Source organism: Odontesthes bonariensis, chromosome 10, assembly GCF_027942865.1.
Source record: "Odontesthes bonariensis isolate fOdoBon6 chromosome 10, fOdoBon6.hap1, whole genome shotgun sequence".
Lineage (NCBI taxonomy): Eukaryota > Metazoa > Chordata > Actinopteri > Atheriniformes > Atherinopsidae > Odontesthes > Odontesthes bonariensis.
In genome coordinates, this window is record NC_134515.1 from 11,675,642 (window position 1) to 11,698,238 (window position 22,597).

At 39.9% G+C, this 22,597-nt stretch overlaps 1 protein-coding gene across 2 annotated transcripts; it reads right to left on the minus strand.

The window, feature by feature from the left end:
- Positions 1-144: 144 nt before the first annotated feature.
- On the minus strand, positions 145-21,648 carry arhgef19 (Rho guanine nucleotide exchange factor (GEF) 19). 2 transcript variants are annotated; one of them, XM_075476276.1, is made up of 16 exons: positions 21,195-21,648; positions 6,718-7,420; positions 6,141-6,632; positions 5,417-5,549; positions 5,250-5,335; positions 4,886-5,142; positions 3,876-4,036; positions 3,622-3,774; positions 3,214-3,343; positions 2,938-3,012; positions 2,760-2,849; positions 2,496-2,659; positions 1,081-1,239; positions 919-992; positions 727-831; positions 145-604 (listed from the first exon to the last, which is right to left on the minus strand). In XM_075476276.1, exons 2-16 carry the CDS (start codon positions 7,397-7,399, stop codon positions 450-452), a joined length of 2,916 nt encoding a protein of 971 aa, XP_075332391.1. In that variant the 5' UTR covers positions 7,400-7,420; positions 21,195-21,648; the 3' UTR covers positions 145-449. The 2 variants fall into 2 exon arrangements, with proteins under 2 accessions (XP_075332391.1, XP_075332390.1); XM_075476275.1 differs by having other exon boundaries at positions 919-998; positions 21,195-21,647.
- Between the last annotated feature and the right edge of the window lie 949 nt (positions 21,649-22,597).

Consider the following 22,597-nt stretch of genomic DNA (forward strand, 5'->3'; position numbering starts at 1 on the left):
GTAATCAGATTTTAATTTCCTCTCACACCACTGCAGACAGTTTTAAGGAGATTCTCGCCTATTTTGGAAATGGCATCCTTCTATTGTTTTCTTTAACTTGTTGTCAGACTTTCAAATGAAATTGAAAGCCTGTTCAACTTAAAACTTCAGTGTAGCAAAACTGTTAAAAATGTTCTGGATGTGGACTTTTGTCTACAGACTCTTACTGGTTAAAAACCTCTTTAAACTAAAATGTGATATTAGCATTAAAAGCCTTGCACTCTCTAGCTTGCTAAAGGAAACTGCTGAGTTTAGAAACCATGCAAAGAATGATGAAACCTGTTGGCTTGTTTTAGCACCTGCACGCTACACACCAGCCCCACATCCATCTAAAATTAAAACAAAAATCCCGAAGCTTAAAAACGCTGAAATGCACATTTGCCACGTGGAGTCTTTGCAGTAAAAAAATGTTAATCCTCCCCTTTCAGTTTCTGTGTGACACATTTTATGCGGATATTTTCTCGGAGGTTGCGGAGGCGCGCACTGCGACTTGTGATTTCCTCCACGTAGGATTTGGGGAACCAGCCCCGCTCCCCGTCCGACAGTCTGATGCCCTCCACCCAGCCTGGTGAAACACATTAGCCCTTAGATATCAAACCCACAACTACACATCTTATAAACATAAGCTGCTTTGATTAAGTTTGGAATGTAGTTTATCTGAAAAGTAAAATTTTTCCAAACTCTTACCATCACTTGTGATGGTTTTAGCATGAAGAATGTCGGCTTTTTCCAGCGTTAACTCATCGTGCTCTTGGGCCTGGTAGCTTTTGATGCACTGAACCTGGGATATATCTGCAAGAAGAAGAGATTAGAAGAAGCTTGGATGAGAGGGTTGAGAGGTTTACACTGATTAATTGTGCACCTGTGATCTCTACTGACCCTCATTTTCACTGGCTTGCTCAATGTCTTCAAGTGGGTCAGATGGGAACATTGCAGTGATCCACCTCTGCTTGCTGCTCCTTGATGGACACAGAACCAACAAGGGCAGTTAGAGTGACCTGAAGAATCACTGTTGACAAGTGATTTGACAGAGTTACTCACTCAGTGTGTGATTTGAGCAGGATCTGATGTTTCAGGTGCTGCCCTTCACACAGCTGCAGGTGGAAGATGAAGCCTGAGATACCCTGCAGCTTCTGACTGAGATCCTTCACTTTCAACTCTCCAATCTTGGCATGTACAAACACCATGAACTTCCAAGTACTGGAAAGGAAAGAGATGTCATTTTACACATTTTAGCAATTACATTGCTAGGTATTTCACATTTATGACATTGAACCTCTGAAGCCATATCTTGTCATTTTTTAAAACGCTTTTGTATTAGCGTTTGTATCTGCATCGTTGCTCCTGGTCTCTTTGTTACTGTTTTTTTCTTTTTCTCGAAAACCTATTTTCAACATTTTGTCAAATCCATCATCCAAAGCCTGACTCAGGATCATTTAAGGAATTTATTGAGCATACATTACTCAGGTAGTGCTAATACTTCAGGGATATCTTGACCAGATACATCTCATTCAAGTTGATGCTGATGTGTACACAGGCTAAAACTTCATAAATCATATTTGGCTGCATGGATTTGAATGAAAACAAATGTGTCAACCTACACAATCCAGTTTCCACTTCTCTGTATATATACATTTCAATATATGTAATATATGTCCACAAGTCTTGACCCCATTAAGACTTACAGACACATCCCTTGGACAGAAAGTATCACATGTTTTGAATGGTTTTCAAATATGTTAAATGACAAATCTGCAGTGACAGATAGTATTTTAAAAGTATTTTGTACTGTGGGCACAGAACTTACTTTTTGATTGAAAATCAAACTTACAAAATATTTCCCAATTCAAGTGAAACCAACATAAAGATTTTAATTCCCAAATTTTGATATTATAATTTTTTTTTTAACCATTTTTGTTACTCTTCAAAGGCTCCTAAATTGAGTTTTACAGACGTCATTTCCTCATCTTGTCATAAGTCATAAGTCTCTGGAGATACAAAGAGTTTTCAGTCTAAACTTTCAGTCATAGTTGAAACATTTTTGGAAACAACAGAGTCCCTTCGAGGCCAAGGAGGGGTCAAATCACTGTAAAAAGCTGATTTGCTGTTCTCACTCTGTTTATTACCTCTTGTTTTTTAAAGGACTGCAAACGAAAAAAATAAATGAACGAGATAAAAATGTGCAAAGAAAATCATTCAAATAAGCAAAGGAATTATATCTCGTGTTTAAAATATAATTGTAACAAACATTTTTTAATATGTGTAACATATTTTTATTGTCTGTGGCTCAGACTCAGACTGTGGTTGTCTTATCAAAGCTCAGAAATCATCGCAGTGATCCAGGAACTTGACCAACTCTCACATGCTCACATGACAAGCAAAACAGGCATTCAATCTTTTTTTTTCATGTCTTTATATAGAGCACTATTTCAGCTTGTTGTGTTTGTATCACTCACTCCTTCCTCCTGGACAGCAGCAGGCAGTCATTGAACAAGTGGAGGTACACAGGCTTCGTGGGCAGTTTGAGCTTTGATCCAGAAATACTCATCGTCTGAGTGTCCACTTCCAACAGTTCACCATGTTTCACCAGCCAGCGGGACTGAGAGATCAGAGGAAAGATCTGCAAAAAGACAGAGTTACAGAGTATTGTAATAAATCACATCAGATACATGAACACTGACAAAAGTTCAAAAAGATAAGAACAGTCAAAATTCAGTCACCTTGCCCTCAAAGTGGATTTTCTTGTTTAAGTGGATGAGTTCCTCCATCCTCTTCATTGACTGCACACTGGAATTACATTCTTTGATGATCTAAGAGGACGCACACCAACATGGTTATTACTGTATTACTGTTATACTTGTACTCATCCAACTGGCTATTAGAGATGATAATCACCACCTTTTTTAGCTCATTGAAAGCTTTCGTAGCAGTGTCCTCATCTCGAGAGCCTGGTGTTGTCCTCTTTAAGATATTCTGAAAAATAAAGATGGTTTTGAAGATGTGTAAAGAGTAAACAATACTTTTGTCACATGTTGTTGTGGGAAAAAAAGGAAAAAAAGAAAAAAATGCTGCTGCAAATTGCTTAGTTAGTCCCAGTATTTCTCTTTTTGCAGCTTCGTTCGACATGGCTTTAAGTGTGACCATGAATTATGCATTGAGTGTTTAATCATGTACCTCCACCAGCATTTTAAGCCGTGTGATCCTCTGAAACGGGAGGATTAGAAAAGAGGTCAGAGGAAGTCTTTGGCAGATGGGATCCTCCTCCAAGCGGGCCAGGATGCCTGGGAAACGAGGGTTTTCGTGCCTGAGAGGACAAGGCGAGGACATTTAGAGCAACCTCTCAATGACTTTTAATGAAAGTGAATCAAAATTCCAGCGTACTTTTTACCCTGAGAAAAAAAATGTTCAGCTTACTCAAGATGAACCATCTGCAAGTTAAGTCATGCAGGTGTAACGTAACCTTTGAACACCCTCACAGGAAATGCTGGACTTCCAGCACACGACAATTGAACTTTATGCACGATGTGTGCTCAGATCTCCAATAGATGATACATTTAAAACACAGTAAAAACTATTACTCACAACATTCGCTGGTATGTCTGTTCCTGATAAGCCTGGTTGGTTACATAAGGTAAATAAACTCTTCTCAGAGCCGGACAGTGATCAAAGACAATGTCGCACACGTCAAAATGGAGAATGTCTTCCTCCAGCCTGTGTTCCAGATCCTGAAGGAACCTACAGACAATGTGTGTGGAGAAAGTACGCTTAGAGAAAGAGAGCTGGTATCTGAGGGGTTAAACACAGACACAAAGGCAATCAGCTGCACGTCACTTCACCTCTCACTGACATCTTTGACTTCAGGCAGCTTTGAGAAGAGCCACTGCTTATCCTGAGTTCCAAGACACTCAGCGAGCTCCTGGGACAACATGAAGTGGTCCACCGCAATTGTCAAACTGCGAATGTATGACGCCTCAGACGTTACCAGCTCAAACTTTGCCTTGGGTGAGAAAAACACACAGTGTTTCAAGTTCCTGGAGAGCTGGAGCAGTCAAAATGAGAATCTATAGAAACCTTAATTAGACCACGTTTATGTAACCATCAACTGAGCAAAATTAAATCAGGAGCAGTTTCTAATGTTAAGTTTTCTAAACTGCTGATAAAGATAGAAACAATATCATCCCATTGGTTATTACTTTGTGTTTGCATGGTGTAAAGGTAACATTCATGTTACATTCAAACTGCATACGACGACTAAACATAAGCATTGCTTAGCTCAAATTTTCATTATTTGTCTTAGCTGGATTTACTTGTTGGTAGGGTTTATTTTTAACAAATTCCTTGTCTGGTGTCTGAGTGAATTCTATTTACTTGATCTATTCATTTATTTTCATTTATTTGTTTATCTTTTTATCTAATCTCTAATGAAGTGCACATTTATCTTTTCTTATATTTAATTCTATGTATGTTTATGGTCAGTTTTTCTTTACTATTTCCATTTTGAACAATTTTACTGTACTTTTATCTGCCCTTGGCATTTCCTCATAGATCTAGATATTATACTGTTTAACTCATATTCTCATTTCTATTGTCCTCTGTATTGATTTGTTTGTTTTTAATTACATAAATCTATTATGTGCTTTGGGCTTGGATGTGGGTTTGAGTTGGGATCTGGTAGGGTGGGGTGGATGATTGGTTAGTATTGTTTTTTATGCTTCTTTTTACTGTTTCTACTGTGTTTAGCTTACTCAAAAAAGTGAATTGTGCTACATTCGATGGCCATGAAAACCATAGCCAACCCTGGCAACCCCATGGCTCCGTCCCTGTAAATGAAAAGACTCTTATTCACCTCCTGTAGTTTTCTCTCCTCGTTGCTGAAGTTGTCAAGTCGACCACTGCTTCGAACATCTGGTATGTCTTGCCACAGTGCAAAAGCAGAGCCTCGTGAGGAACGAAAGGAGCTGGATGGTGACAGATTGGATGGAGACGGCGTCCCATCTGAGCCTTCATCCCTGAGCCCCTCTTCCTCCGTGCCGGGCTCCTTCCCTTGCTGCCTCTGGATCTCTCTATTGATGGCAACGTCGCTGTATTCCTGGTAGAGGATCGCTGCAAAATCAAAAAGTTGACACACAAAAGTTGTTCCAAGGAAAAAGCTAGCAAGACTTTGTCTCAATGATTTATGGCAAAGAAGAAACCCATTTGGGCAAACGTACAACTCGGTAAAAAACGTGACAGTCGGTTTGAGCAGTGAACAGATGGAAGTGTGCTCACGTCCTCCTCTATGGATTTCTTTCGCATTCTATGAAGAAAAGTGAAATTACATGAGCATATGATGTTATATCTTGACAGATTTTGTGTAGAAAACTTAGCTACTTCTTACCCAAGTTTTGTGCTCCAACGATGTAAAGCCATCCCATTGTCACTGCTGGGCAGTGAAGGTGGCAGTCCGACAGGACTGTGGGGGTCACTATCACTAGAGCCTCCTGAGCTGCGGTGCCTGCAGTTTGACTTATCTATGGATAATAAAAACAAGATGACTTGAGATCTTGAGATGACTGGTAGAGTGTCATTTGCCTCTACATGTTATTTTTTTTTCCTCTAAAAGCACAAGCCACTACTTCAAATCAGGTCTGCTGATGTTTGGAATCTGACCAACACTTTCACACTGGCAGCTCCTGCGACGGTGTGGAGAAAAGGCAAACCTGCTGAGAGTTGCATTAGATTGCCACCCTTGCATCTGCAGCTCACTGTACTCATGAGCCAGCTCATCACATAATTGCTAGTGCAGGATCCTCAGCACTTTTTCTGGAAACTGAACTTGAGTTTATCTTATGACTTGCAGTGTTTACCACGTGCTCACTGACTAAGACAAGGTTGATTTTGTTAGCTGTTTTACACAAACATGTTCTTTTTGGTGTATTCCATGAAATTGGAAACTCTGTATTCACTAAAGAAATTGTCACTATCTAGAATACTGACAACTGACAACCATTTTCTGCAACACTGAAGCTGTTTTGTGGTTGTTGCCTTAATAAGTCCTTGTCTGATTGACCTTATCTTAGGATCCACCTGGACTACATCTCAGTTAATGATAGTCCACTCACAGTCAGGGTGCGGGCTGAGGCTGTTGGAGCCCTGTCTGTCCCTTGAGGCCACCCGAGCAGACAGTGACTTCCCAAGCTTCAAGGTGAACGAGTTCTTCCTCTGAGACAGCTGCAGTCTTGATATTAGCTCTGAAGCTGAGAAGCGACGCCGTTCTTGGTCACCTTGACGGCTGCGGGACAAAAAGGTCCCTCCTGAGGGAAGTGATGTTTCTATGCTCCCACTCTCCTCCCCCACTCCTGGTTCTGAGTCCTCTATTATCTGCAGTGGTTCTGCAGGTACATTGAAAATATCTTCCTGACTGAGGCTTGGGAGATCTGCAGCTCCGTCCGTGGATGAAGGAGTTGAAATGGCCTCCAGGGAGGATAATCCACTGAGGTCCTCCTCCAGGAAAGTTGCAAACGGTCCAGGAAAGATGTAGTCCGCCTCGAGAATTGGGCTACTGACTGATTCATCGCTCGGACTGTCAGGAGAATAAACCTGCATCTTTCGCCCTGAGGACAAGAAAAAAAACTTTATTAGATTAGAGAGAAAACATGTTGAGATTTTGTAAAGCCTGATTTTTTTCAATGAACTCACGGATAGACTTCTCTTTCAGTGATCCTTGTGAAGTTCTCCTCTGTGGCAGGGAGGAGTCTAGGCCCTGAAAACCCAGATATTCAGGTGAGGACGGGGAACAAGGTAATTGAGATTCCCAGGAGTCTCTGTTTGTGTATAGAGAGGACAGGGGGAGGGACAGAGGGAGGCTGAGAGCTGCGTGGAGAGGACGACAAACGGTCGTGACCGTCCGTGGCTTCTCAGTTTGCTCCTGCAAAGAAGTCCTGACGCCATTTTGACATTCAACGTCATCCTCGGTATGTGTAGGAGAGTTCAAATTTATTTCTTGGTCATTGCCTGCTCTGTGGCAGCCCCTCTGCATGTCATTCAGGTCATTTAGCGTCTGTCTGAAACCATTCAGTGGTAGAGAGCGTGCTGTTCGTTGTGCGTCTGAAGTAATGCTTGGTCTCCGAGAGCCAAAGCCGTTTAATTTTGGAGACGTTGATGGTTGTAGTTCAATAAAAGCCAACGTTTCCTGTTGGCAAACAGCGACGTGTTTGTGATGACATGGGTGCAGGAGAGGCCTGCCCTCCTGGGTCTCACTAGCAGCCTGGGACTCTGCTGAGCCTGGGATCCACATGCTGGGCCTTTCTCTTTGGCAGTGAAAAGCGTGAAGGTGGGGTTGGAAATTAAGAAAATGTGAGAATCCATACCCAGGGAGCATGGCTCAACAGGCACATGGGAGCTGGAACCACAGACAGGGAAAAAAATGATTATTAACACTTAATTGACATAAAAAATGTTTTACAGGATAATGATATATTAAAGTGTACTGGTGCCTTTAATAGATATTGCAAAGCAAAAAACAAGAATATTTTAAGACAATAAACCTGAACCTTGATCTTAGTATTTTCCCTCAATGTCTTTTTTAAAATTATTTTTTACAAAAGACCATAATGTCATACTGTTCTGAAGTAAATACTATAAAACAAAACTGAGAAAATCCACATGGAAAACTATTTATTGTTGTGGGCTGGATTTACTTGCAGAGACATGTGGAACCTCTGTTCTGAAGACGTTGGGATGTTGTGTAAAATCCAATAAAAAACAGAATGTAACGACTTGCAGATAAAAAGTACCCTATTTCTAATTTAACAGAACAGACAACACTCAAAATGCTGAAAGTTAGAAATCTTCTTGTTTGTGTCGGTTTTATCTAAAATGAGCTCAGGCCCAGAGAAAGTGGTGCCGTTGGTGAATCTTGCTTACAAACATTTATTTTATGTTGTAAAGTTCTGACTTGACTTTGTGGATGCAGTGACAAACTGTGTTCACCGGTAATGATTTTCATTGTGTTCCAGACCACAGAATCCAGTCCAGGTTTTCAGCCTTGTCCCTTGCGTACAGATTCTCTAAATATTACTTTTATGGGAACTCATGGTGACCATATGAGGACATCATTTTTCTAGTTGAAAGACAGCGCTTAGATTTTAAACTTAATATGTCCCATTCATCTCAAGTAACCAAGAGAAATTAAAAATGCAAACAAATTCAAAACGTGGGTCTTAGAGATTACTAATAATATCTACAATATATGATCTTATGTTGTGAAATATGATTCTCAAAACTCTAAATTCTTTTTCTTCACACTCTGTCACAAGGTTGTGAGCCTTTGCCCAACGTTCCTTCTGAAAGCCTTTTGGATGCTCTTTAATCCAAAAATGCTACCGACCTGTTGCCAGTTAACCTAATTCTTCTGAGACGTTTAAACATATATGTGACATATTCTTTTTCTATTTACATTGTACATAACATCTCAGCTTTTTTTGAGAAAACAGGGTAGTATCTGAGTGGATCAAACTGGAAGAACAGGTTTTTATATCACTTGTTATGTTTGAAGTGTGACTGCTAATCTATGAATAATATGTGGGTCCTGGTCTTGTTTTGTGACCTTTAAAATAAGGATATTAGGACTGGGTAATGCTGCCAAATAAGTGTACTACCAAAAAAAGTTTTGTGATTACAAATGTGGACCAACATGCACTTTAAAACTATTTAGAAAAATGTGTGTATTTCCATATAAATACAACAGAGGAGTACACATGTTCTTCCTCAAGAAACAGACTTGTGCATTAGATGTGGGTGTAGATTCTAAGTCATCCAAGTCATGGTAATTATAGGAGCATAAACAAGGGCAACAGGGCTTCGAATTCTTGATTCTCTCATCGGAAAGGTTTCTTCAGTTCATAACTGAAGAAACCAAAACAGCAACAAACCACTATATTTTGTAATCAAGCACGGTCAGCTTGTTGCTTACACCACATACTTTCACAGTATTCTCTGTTAGAATGAAAAGCAGTGAGTTTCTAACAAAGTTTAATAAACTATTCATGCAGACTGGGGATGTTTCGCTCATGGAAGTGGCTTCACGAGGCTTCATTTAAAGATGAAACCTCACACAAAGGCATACTCACTAAGCAGACACCTCTGGACTAAACCAAGAAACTATGAACACATGCAGGATGTTTAACAGTCAAGACCAGTCTTCGCACACACTGAAGCCTTATGTGTCTCCTGAGCTGTGTCTTCCTGCACTAATTAAAGACTTCTCTCCACATAGCATTCAGCCCCTGTATTTAACATCTCGGCACACACAGCAACACATCAACTCCAGACAGAACACCACAACAGAAGGACAGACAGAGGAAGAGAGCTCATCCTCAGCACTCTCACCTTTTACCTGAGATCCATACTGAGCTATCGTTCAGCTTTTTAGTTTACCTTCCTGAATCCACGTTACATAGCAGGCACCTTTTCTGTTTGAATGTTTACAGTGTGCGCCTGTTAAAACCCAGCAGTGGTCGTAAAGTTAGATGTCCTTGAAGGCTGTTTAAACACACACCAGTGGAGCTCCGTCTCTTTTTACCCTCCAGCTTCCTGAACAGCTAATCCTCAACTTCTGGCTTGAACACCTGGTAAAGGTACACTGACATACAACACATATAGCATGATATGCAAGGAGCAGGATACAGAGTGAGGCTTTCATCTTTTTTTTTCTCCATTTTGTCACTTCCTCACAGGCAGCCCTCAGGTGGTTCTGTTATACAATCCCAACTCCAAACAAGCTGTGAAACTCGAGCATGTAAATAAAACAGAATGCAATGATTTGCAAATCTCAAAAAAGATTTTTTTTTAAATTAACAGTAGGACATAACAGTTGCTGAAAGTAAGGTATTTTACTCTATCATTAGAAATATGAGCTCATCTTCAATTTGATGGCAACGGTACATCTAAAAAATATAGCATATAGTATAGCATCTTTTAACAACAGTCTGGGAAATGCGGAGACCAGTTGCTGGACCTTTGGGGGAGGAATGTTGTCCATTCTTGTCTGATATAGGATTCTAGCTGCTCAACATTCCTGGGTCTTCTCTGTTGTATTTTGCGTTTCACGATGCTCTAAATGTTTTCAGCTGGTGAAAGATCTCGACTGCAGGCAGGTCAGTCCAGCACCTGGACTCTTCTACTACAAAGCCATGCTGTTGTGATAGATGTAGTGTATGGTTTAGTATTGTGTTGCAGAAATATGCAAGGCTTTCCCTGACAACAATATGTGGATGAGAACATATGTTGCTGTAAAACCTGTATATACCTTTCAGCATTGATGGTTCCTCACCAGATGTGCAAGTTGCTATCAGCACTAATGTAACCCCATAACATCAGAGATGCAGGATTTTTTTAACTAAAGAGGAGAGGGGCTTCTGCTTTGCTGGATGGAGCTTTATCCTGCATTGGTGGATGGCACAGTGAACTGTGTTCACAGACAGTGATTTCTGGAAGTGTTCCTGAACCCATGCAGTGATTTCCATGACAGAATCACGTCTGTTTTTAATGCAGAGCTGCCTGAGGCCCTTAAGATCACAGGCATTCAGTACTGATTTACGGCCGGGTCCCTTGCACACAAATCTGCAGATTCTTCAAATCTTTTGATGGAATTCTGGACTGTAGATGATGAAATATTCAAAATCTTTGTAATTTTAAGTTGAGTTATTCTGAAATTGTTCTACAATTGTTAGAAGCATTTTTTTTCAAACTGCTGAACCTCTCTCCATCTTTACTTCTGAGAGACTCTGCCTCATTGAGTTTTTTTTTTTTTTAATAACTAGAAATGTTATTGACCCGTTGGCAACTAACCCAATTAGTTGCAACACGTTTCTTTTTAGCACTACTTATTTTTCCAGCCTTTTCTTGCCCCATCCAAGTCTTTTTTGAGACGTGTGGTTGCCATCAGATTTAAGATGAGCAAATATTTTTGTTTTTCCTGAAACAGTAAAATGTCTCACTTTCCCTTTTGCTATGCTTTTTGGGATCTATTGTAAATTAAATTTTGGTTTACAAGACTTCAAATACTAATTCTGTATTTCATGTGTTGTTAACTTTTTTGGCATTTTTGTTACCAGCTAAAGCACTGGGTTATGTAGGACTGAGCTTATCCATTAGCATCTCAAAATTGGCCACAATAAACCACTTTCAGTGTTATTTTCCTCCTGGGGTGCCTTTTTTTAATTTCAGAAGGTGCTAAAAAAACAAAAAAAACAAATACATACTCAATAATACTTTAGGTTAACCAGTTGTCTCACATTCTATTTATTTTTTTCATTCTTTATTTGCATTAGCTGCTGATTACGTGACACAAACATTTCTGGACGATGGGCCTTGTTAAAGTAGTATTGTGAGATGGTGATATCTGTCAAAACTACATTTAAAACTGCTTTTTGTCTGCATACTGACATCTGAGAGCACACTTCAATTCAAAATACATAATTATTTCTAAAAATGAAAATACGTCTTTACAGACAACGTTCCTTGTTTGCCTGAGGAATCACAAACTGGAAATCACAGTTTACCTTTCTTTTTATCGGTTGCACATGTGCCGTACGCTGTGAATGTGAGTTGAAAAGCCACACCTGCTCTCGCGGCAAAGGTAAGCAAGCCAGTCAATCCTATCTCTCTGTTTCTCTTACACACACACACACACACACACACGTCTGCATGCATGCATGCACACGCAAACACACGCACACCACACACAGACACACACACAGGCAGGCACAAATGGTTACCTGTTCCCTGCTGCAAACAAAGACAGTCTTTATCTGTGTACCTGGGCCAGGCTGCCCTGAGCACAGGACACCTGAGAGGGTGTGGGAACTGCTTATACTGATCCACTCATATAGTGCAGCCAGTGAGCCATATAAATACATCCAGACCACTGCCGTATAATGACTCAAGCTTATTGGTGTCTGCATGTGATTACTTTCTGCTTATGGTATAATCTTGCTGTATATGCAGCATTGCTTAAACTGGACTTACCTTTATGTATAGCCTGTCACGTGAGATCAAATATTAATTATTTACAGTGCATTTTCAAGACAAAAAAAGAGTCAATACTGCCATAATTACATCACAATCTTAATAATCGATGTTTGCATAATCCTCCACCAACAGCCAAGTCATCATAAATCAACACGCTTAGTAAAAAATTAGTTATCTTCTTATTTGATCAAGAACCTCAAAGAGCCTAAGAACTGACAACAAGCCTCACTATCATATTTACCAAAACATGAAAGCATCCAACTGTACTGCACATTCCTCACACTGATACAATTATATCACGCTATTAAAATTTCAATTCCTAAGACGTGTAATTTCCCTTGTCATAGCAGGGTGTTATTTGTGATTGTTATGGACTTTGCTGCCAGAGTTTCCCCTGTAATTTCAGTAGGCTGCTCTAAGACGCTGTGTCTGCGTATAGAAGTTAATGAATGGCACTCTGGCATGACTTTAATGCCAGCAGCCATATGAGGAACATCTTTTCAATTGTGGTATTTTTCATTTTAAAGGTCTCAGAATAATCCTTCAATGGAGTATATCACATGAATATGAGCATAAACCCACTGCTGATTCAGCTCCTCAACAGAACCAAATGTTGTGTAATCACATAATTAAAGTTTGTTTAGTGTTTGCCGGGGGGGAAAGGGATGTTAAAACAAATAGATTCATTGCAGAAGCTGATTGTGGTTTATGAAGACATACATTTCTGCACTGTTTACAATAATGTTTGGGAGTGTCGTGGCAACCACTGTTGTAAAGATGGTAGTAGATATTTGCTTGGTTCAATTGATCAGACATTAACATACCTCATTAACAAAAAGATGAACATCTCCCAGACAAATTCTCCAGAAGTCTGGCTGAGATTAAGTGTTTCCTCTGATTCTTAATCTCACAAAACATGGCAGCTCCACTACATATCACAACTCTCTCCTGAATTGCAGTTTACTTTAAAATTCTACTAATCCTGACAAAACACTGAAATTTCTAATATTTAAAATACACTGCTCAGGTGATCAGATTGTGTTTTTTTTATGAACTAAAAGTTTATTAATCTGCAAATAAGAAAAAGTCCCCAGAAAAGCTAATCAAAGACTAAGTTTCTCTGGTCTTGCTCTGCGGAACAAGCTGCTTAGGGTATGTTGATCTGAGCAATGATTTTAAATGGATGATTTCCAGGGAAAAAAGCTTTTAAAGAGAGATCCCTCTTATAAAAAGCTTTATTCAGATGTCGACCAAAACAAAAATGCCATTTAAAAAAATCTGTTAATTTAATTTGTTTATTTTCAAAACCTGCCTTATCCTAGTTAGGGTTGCAGGAGTATTGGAGCTGATCCCAGCTACAATCAAAAGAGAGGCCGGGTAAACCCTGGAAATGTTGCAAGCCCATCACAGGGCCAACACTGAGACAAACAAGACAAACAACCATTCACACTCACCAATTCAGAATTACAAAATAGCCTAGGATGCCTGTTTTGGAGTGTAGAAAGTAGCTGGAGTAAATGGAGAGAACCCATAGGCACAACTCAACAACCCAAGGCAAAAACCACCCAGAAAGACTCCTGCAAAGATTTCAACTGAGAACCTTCTCACTGTTAGACGACAGATAATCACCAAACCACCAGACTACCCCTCAGTTTAATTAAATCAAGGTCAATTGATTTCAGTTTAATAGTTTTAATTAACAACAAAAGGTATTCTCAGGGCACAAAACACAGACTCAACTATTCTCTTTGAGCAGCATTAGGTCACAGTTGGAAGAAAAAACAACTCTTTGAATAGGAAGAAATATCCAGGAGAACTAGACTCATGGAGGGCAGACATCAGCCTTGAAAGTATGGAAACAGAGAGGAAAGGGGCAACGACAACCAACAGACACTTGACAGATTGGTCAGTCCAGTAACCACAGCTCAGAAACATGCAGCTCTGAAGCCTAGAGCTGACAAAAATAATTGAAAAACGTGTTTTTAGATGGATAGATCAGGTGTTGTACTCTCTGACAATAAGTCAATCACAGCATTGAGATTAAAGAAATACTTTGTTAAACCCTTGTGACAAACCCTCCCACTCTGTTTGCTTTCTCTGAGTAACAGACAGAGAGGTCAAAATAAAGATAAATAAAGTTCTCTGCACTGGGGCTTTGCAAATCTTTGTCTACATGTTATAGCATTTTGCCACCAACTGGGGACAGTCTCATAAATATGTGGAACAGTCTGAGGTATGAACCTCTCCTGTGATTCGCCATGATTTGGAAGATGCAGATGTCAAAAGACAAAGATCTGCTTTAACAAGGAGTTAAACAGTGTTTTTACATTGTCCAGTACAGCTCTTGTCTGAGCTTATCATCTCTGCTTCTTTGCTATTGATCATTTCTGGCACTTCTTTCTCTTTGTTTTGAAATTTATTCTCGGCCCCTGTCAGCTCAAGTTTACTTTCAGCCAATCAGCATTCAACCAACTTGTAGCATCGTCCCCGTCACCCATTCACTGTTAAGTTTTTGGAAGACTGCGTGTCTATCTGTCTGCTTTGATTAAAAAAAAATACCCTTTAGATTTAGCATCTAAGCAGTGGGTTCAATCAAAATAAAAATGTGTTTGTCTAATTAGTGTGGTTCATTTAAGCTTGTCTGAGATCTGAGGTCAATCAGGGTCCTCAGTGTACATAGTCCCCAGCGTCTCAGAGCAGAGCACTGCTAATTTTCTTATGAATGTGAAACCTAACTTTATTTACTTGTAATTTTTAGTTGTTTTCAGTGGACATCTGTCAGTCTTACCACAAGAAAAGTAAACCCTTTAGAATGTCATGCAGTTTGCTCTTTTGCCTACCACATACACACTTCTCTCCATGAGCACAAGTCTAGTGTGTTTGGTCAGACAGACTGGAGTGTCCTAACAGTGTGGTGTGACCAGCTCATGTGTATGTGCGAGATCGTAGTTTAACTCAGTCACATCAGACCACTAATTGCCAAGAGTAGACTAAAGAGCCCAGCATTGTCTGCAGAAACAAGACATGACATCATTCAGCGTCACTTCTGGGAAAACCACTCTCCCTGAGCTCTCTGTTTTTTGTGAAAGTAGTCAGTGTAACATTTTCTGTCAGCACAAGAAAAGTGATGAGATTCTCTTAAAGTGCCAAAAAAAGATGGTTTTTAACTTTCAATTCCAAACCGTATCTTTTATGTTCTTTATGTCATCAGTCTAATAATTTTTTGACATACTATGATATATTTACATTATAACAATTATAAGCAACTAGGAACATTTTGATAAAACTCAAAGATTTTCATTATTTTATGTGTAAGCAGGTTTTTCTTCTAGCTAGTTGTACTTTTGATATTACTGGTATCACTTGAAATGCACTCCAGTTAAGATTTGCCCTGACGGAGCTAATGGATATTTAGGATACATTGAATTTAATTCTGTTCACCATTTTAAATTTACATTGCAAATACATTCACTGAAATAAGGCAGTATATATGTGGTACTGTAATAGCTTTCAAAGCCAAAATAAATAATAAATAATTCCAATCAGAGAAATCACACCAGGTGCCGAGGTGAAGTACTTTTTTTTTTTTTGTGCGATCACATGTCTCAGTTGTGTCAGGTCTTGGAGTTCCTTGGTATTCGTTTATCTTCCACATACAGAGACAGGTGAGCACCCCAGAGGCTACAGAGGAGGCTGGTGGGAGGGTTACCCAAATGTTTACACATGGTGTGGGTCCTCCTAATCCTACTCTAAAGCCTCAGGCAACTTGCCCACGACCTTCTGGGACATCATGAGGGTGCATGCTGACAACTTGGCTTACAATTGCACAAAGCTTTGCCACACAAGGTCCACCTGGATGAGAGTTTGTGCATGAGTATCTATCCGTCTCTGATTGAAAGCGACAAGGAGCACTGAGGGCTTTCCTGACCTTGTCTAGCCCGGCAGCATTCTTGCTAACAGAAACGGACAAACAGCAATCACTCATTTAAAAGGCTGAAAAAATGGTGACCATCTCACACGTAAACACCAAAACTTTTGGACCTTTAACCTCCCCCTTCCTTCACCTCATTCTTCCACCATGACAGCTGCAGTCAGATAAGCTCATACACTGGAGAGACACAGTCAGGTCGACGAAGGCACAAAGGACCTATTGACAAAACTTATGGAAATAACCTGATCTAATTATGGTGCTTTGTCGTAAGTAGCAAAAGCTGCCAAGTTGATGGAGAACTGAGGATCCAAAGGGTAGTAAATCCAGAAAATCTCATAATCAGTACTTTCTGACAGACAATAGCTATCCGTATACAATGAGATTCTTAAAAGAGAAGAGTTGATTTAGGATGTTTTGGCAAGTTATATGAACATTTGAAAAGTTAAAACCAAGAGATTAAATATTCCCCTTATTTAAACATAGAAAAGCATGAATGATACAGTTTGAATGTTGAAGGGATACCCATCATGTACATCCCAGAGCCAAGAGGGATATCTTGAAAAGTTTTCTTTTGTCTAACCAACAGTCCAAAACTTAGATATATTTAATTGACATAGATATGAAGCAGACAGTGAGCAGCCAATATTCACATATAAAAAACTGGGGGCTAAATGTTTTAGAGATTCTGCATGACACACAAAAAAACAACACGATATGTACTGTTATTTTACTAAATTGTCCCATGACAACATAACAACATTTTCAATGTATGCAAAACATGTTAAACTGTGTCCCTCTGCATCACACAGCTCTATAGCTTTCCACTGACTATGATTCAGTTATTATCTTAATCTTTCTAGAGCCAGAGATCAATCAATAAATCAGTCAATCTTTATCTAAATAGCACTGTTCATGTAAAGCAAATAAAAAAAACAAGGAATAAAAACAAAATATGAAAATGTAAAAGAATGATCATACTTATTGAATCAATTAACTAATTAATGAAAACAGCAATAAAACAATAAAGAAAAGCCAAAAGAAAAAATATACAACAAGGAGTGCACAAAAGGTAAGTTTTAAGCTTTGTTCCAGCACTGAAGTTTTAGATCCAAACTGGCAGCTGGTTCCACAGGAGAGGGGCCTGAAAAGTGAAATCTCTGCCTCCCATTTTGGACCTAAAAATTTTGGAAACCACAAGTAAGTCTGTATTTAGGGAATGAAGAGATCTTATGGGGTTGAGGGGAACTATTAGATATTTAATATGAAATGGAGCCATTTAGAGCTTTACATGTAGTAAGGAAGATTCCAAATAGCATTCTAACCTTCAAGGGGAGCCGATGTAGAAAGGGCCAAAACGGGAGATATGTGATCTCTCCTGAAGGTACCAGTCTGTACTCCAGACTCAATGTCTGAGATCAGCTGAAACATGTTCAGGAAACCATTTGGACACCCAGCTAAGATGGCATTGCAGTACTCCAGCCTGAATAAGATAAATGTATAGACCAGCATCACTTAAATCACAGGTTGCCTCTGATCTTGGTATTATTGCTCAAATGAAAGAAAGTCACTAATGACACATTTAACATGTGAGTTAGGTTCCTCACAGTAGAACTGGAGGCCAATGTAATGCCATCATGAAAAACTAGGGTTTGAAAGTGAATCACACTCATGTCAATGGCAATAACATGTCAGAGCACTTCAAGACACCTCCTCATCGGCTTCACTTTTAGCAGTGACTTTGTGATCCTTTGCACCGTCTATGTTAAAAGCTCATGAGTGCTACCACTGTTGTGCTGGCTGCCATGTTCCTTCATTACCATAAACATGTAGTTTGACTGCATACACCATCCTGATGCTGTAAACACCAGAACACTAAACACAGTATTACCCCACCTCTGAAAATAGTCTCCAATAAATGCTGTTTTGTTTTCTAATTAGTGTTTGCTAAACCAGAGAGCGCCTAACTGTTTTAGAAAAATATTTAACTGTTATTTGTGATTCATTTTTTAAAGGCTTTTTTTGTAGGCCTTTTTTTTTTTTATGGGAACCAAAAGAATTTGAGTAAAAAAAAAAGAACAGACGTAATGGCTTTTTTTTTTGACAACAAGAAGAGAATTTCATCAACTATTTCCTTTAAATATTTCATTTCAAGTTATTCATTTTCTTCAGCACCTAAGTTGCTAAAGTGCTTTAGTTGGAAAGTAAAGTGACATTAAAAGAAGGCCCTGCTGTGGTTTATTTAGATTTTTTCCTCATTTCTGGTCTTGATCCGTTAAAAAGTAGGAAGCTGGGTTTGTTGTACTCAAACTGTCAGTCCAAGCGCTTTGATTCCAATCTGATTCTTTGCTACTGATGCCCTCAAAAGCCTGACCTACTTTATATCAAATTGCTGATGCATCTCTTACATTCATCTACTCGTGTCTTCATTCACACGCTCTTTGTTACTCTTTTCTAAGTCTCTGCTCTACTTTTTCCCTTTGAAGCACGAGCACCTCCCTACTCCACTTCTCTCCTTTATTATCTGGACAGGTATGGACAAGTCATATGTTGTTTTGAAATGTGATCGAGTAAAAGTGGAACACACCTAACCAAGAATGACCATCCACAGATGATTCCTTTTTAGCCAGGGCCTAAAGCTATAAACTATTCAAAACGAATACCAGCAGCCTCATCGGGATTAGAGTGATGATTTGATAGTGAGCTAAATGACTGTGAAAAGGAGAAAAAAAAGGAGTTTCTGCTGCTTAATGTGAGAGCAACACCTGGTTTCAGCTTTTTTTTCTCTCCTTCAGAGGAGCAATGAGGCACAAAAAAAATATTCTAGTGAAGAAGCATTCTTCAGCCCCCAAAACCAGAAACTTATTATCTTGCGTAAAAATGTGAAACACATACTGTGTTATATTGGCCAAGTCATGATATGAAATAGCCTGAGGGCTCCAGCGCTAGACAGGTGTGCAAGGCGATGCTCAGCATACATGACCGCAGGCTCAAATTTCTAAATTCTGTCCGTTTTAACCTTCATGCATGAGCCAAATATTCCCTGACAAGCAGATTAACTAATAAATGACTGAACCTGTGCACTGCTGTCTGAAAAGGTATGCTTTTATAGGAGTTAGAGCTGAATAAGAGCTTGCCTAACAAATCAAACTTCTTTATCTAAAAATCAAACTTTATTGATATTAACAAAATGCACAGGCTTTTAAATCAGTAGGTGGTCTGTTTTAAAGTTTAGGTTTCAAGACAAGTTCATGTCCAGCTACCATTATAGATGAGACCCTCTGATACACAGAGACACTTTTCCACATTCCCTGGATGACTTGGCATGTTCATTCCTCTGAAATTGCTAAGCTGAGGCAGGAGACAAACACAGAAACTCAGCGATACACGTGCAGGAGCAAGGGCTGCTATTAAAGACTCTTAAAGCTGCTGCTATCTAGGCCACAAACAAAAAGGGTAGGAAAGTGACTGAGTCTCTTTAAAATAGCAGTCTCACTCATGCTTAAATGGCAGGTTGTTTCAAGTCAGTGATGCCTCATGATATTAGCCCAGTTTACAGGAAAACAGGCCAGAGCAGAGAAAAGAGAAAAAACAGTCAGGGTAAGGGTAGCTGCTGCGCATGTGTGTGCACATGGATGTAAAACTAATAACGAGCACTGCAAGAATTTGCATGCGAGACAAATTCGGAGTGGTATGAGATGGGATGAGGGGGATGTGAAGCATCCTGGTTATCTTTCCCACACATACAGGCACATACACACACTCATTTGCTCACACAGCTGCTGTCTGAGTGGCAGGTGATGGGGCAGGTGCTCTCTAGGTGTATAGTTGTTGTGAGGGAAGGAGGAAGTGGGAAGAGGGAGGGTTCCTGTGGCAAGATGATTTATGAATTTGAATGTGATGTGAGCAGGCATGCAGAGTGAATTTAAATCTGGAGGCGAGGAAATTCAATCACAGCTAAAGGACACCAGTCGTCTTAAATCTCTTCTTCCCAATGTGATGACTCTTCAGAAAAATCTTATCAGATGTCTGCTATCACACAGGGGATCCCCCGCTTGTCATAAATGGCAATAAAAAAGTTCAAAGTCCTGATTTATAGTTTGTTCTGGTACACATTTACCCAACATGCAGATAGTGCGTTAGTCCCATATATATAGTCCCACCATAGTAAATCTGATAATATAGACATTCACAGCTACTTTATTGTGCTCCAGTCAAAATATGTATCACCAGACTATCCATACACACACAGCAGCAGCAGTCATCTCACATGACAATACACTTAGTCATCAGGCAGACAGACAGAAAGGCAGTCCTCACCTCAGCTCACCCACTTGCTGGTGGTGTTTGGAAGATGTTAAGAGTAGGTGTGCAAGCTGCTTCAGACATGAGACACAATGAGAAGAAGCTTCCAAAGTATCACATATCGTGAACAATTACACATTTAAAGGCAGTGGCTAATACAAGCATCAAAGCACACTCACATAGACAAAGGCAAATCAGAGGCTATCTCTCTGCCTGGTGCCACAGGCAAAAAATGTGTTTGAGTCTTATGCTAAAATATCCAACAGAAGAGAAGCAAGCAGAGTGTGTGAGCTGCGGCGCCAAGTTTCAGCCATGTACAGTTTTTAACAACCCCTCATCTAACATATTCCAGACATGCACTTACCTGCCCTGCTCTGCAACAACTCACTGCTTCACTGTAACCATCACATTTAAGGCTCAATGCCCAGGGAGCTGCTGGAAACATTACTGATGCAAGAAGCAACTTCTTCAAAGGGAATAAATGAATAGAGAAGCTAATAATCTCATGGGCACGATACGTGTATATACTTGAGCAGAGTAGTTGGCAATATGCAGCCTTTGTCAAATATACAACTGTCAAATTTAATATTTCAGCCCTTCAATACCTGCATATGAAAGTCTTTATTCATGATGGTAGAGAAAATACACCATCCTATATAAAAACAATTTATACAAATGTTTATGTTGTTAGATAAAGGCAGCGCACCTGACAAGCTCCAGTTACTCTTTCAGCAAGTGCACCACACAAAGTACAGCCTAAACTCTCAGCCAGACAGCACAGCTCAACTCTCACTCACCGCTACACAATTCCCCAATAACATTTGCTGGAAGGACGGTAGAAAGTTAAGGTAGATTTGATTGCTTAATTTGTCATTTGAGAGTTATTGTTTCTGGTTATTAAGTACTGTACCTCACTGGCGTTCGCAGCCTAGTGTCTGTGCTGGATGAAGGCCAGCAGCAGTGTGTGAATCCAGGCCATCCCAGGGTCAGGCTGAGCCACTATGCTATCCATTGCTGCCTTGTGTTCCTCCCGGCTTCTCTCCTCCCTTCTCCTCCTTTGGCGTTTCTTTTTTTATAAAAAAACAAAACAAAGCACAGGCTTTTCAAAAGTGTGTCTTCTGATTGGCTCTTCTCCTCTTTGTTCTTCTTGCTCCTTTTCTCACGAAAACAAAAACAGGTTGAAAAAAACTGCCACCACTTGCTGCTCTCAGAGCTACTTACAATGCAGATCCCCTCTCTAAGCTCCTCTGCTCTCCCTTCCCTCTCGCCTCTTTTCCCTCCCTCCCTCTGTCTCTCTGCTACTGTTGGGGAAGTGCTCTCTTATTTTCTCTTATTCTCCTCCCCTTCTCTTGCCCTTCCTCTAATAGTTATTTAGTATCTCATTTCAGCACCTGCCTTTACATGGAAAGGGACAAAAGTCGGACAGACTTGGAAACAGTAAATGTTGGTCCTCTATGGAAGTGCGTAGAAGAGAAACAATGTGTTAGTAATATACCTTTTTGGCAAAAGTGTGTCTTCTGCGCATGTTCATGGGTTGTGAGCTATTTGAGTGTGAGAGACGTGCATTTACACACACAGATTTCAAAACAAGTCCAAATCCTTGCATTGCAAAAGTGCACATTTGCAAGTCAGTCTTTGTGCATGTGTGCATCTGCAACACCATGCAAGAAGATCGACTGCAATCAATGCCCCTGGCTGTGTGTGTGCGCCTGCTTGCAGCCTTTACCAAATGTCAGACTGTGAGGTGTTGAAAGAAAGAAGCTGCCATGGCTTGCTTTGACTCTCATCTCTTTTGTTGCCTGCTTGCTCCCGTATCAGCCATGTTCTCCAAACAAACATAAAGAAATGGTGGTAGGTTAACTCAGGACAGCAGTTTTACCAGCAGTGGTCAACGTCTAACTGTTTCGCATTTTTGCTGATGGAAAATGGGTTGATAAAGGTTCAGAGTTGCCTGAGATTTTCTTTCCTGTGAAAAAAACTTAACGTAAAAACTACTTCCAGATTAAAGGCATTAGGTGTGTTAAAATTATGATTTCAAAGTAGTCATAGGTTTGAATGGCAAATCATTTTGTACCCCTAAAAACAAAGTTGCATTGCCTATATCTTAGCCAGTGTGTATATAAGGTGAACCACACAGAAATGCTTTAAACATCCAGCTGTGTCTTTCAGGTGAACCCCCATCACGTGCACCCCCATCACGTGCCATGTCGCCGTGTCTGCTTTGCTACTTCGTTACCTTCAGGCTGGAGTGGAGCCTTCCTCTGAATGCATGCAAGCGTCTCCCCTCTCACTCCAGCAGTTGGCGAAGGAACC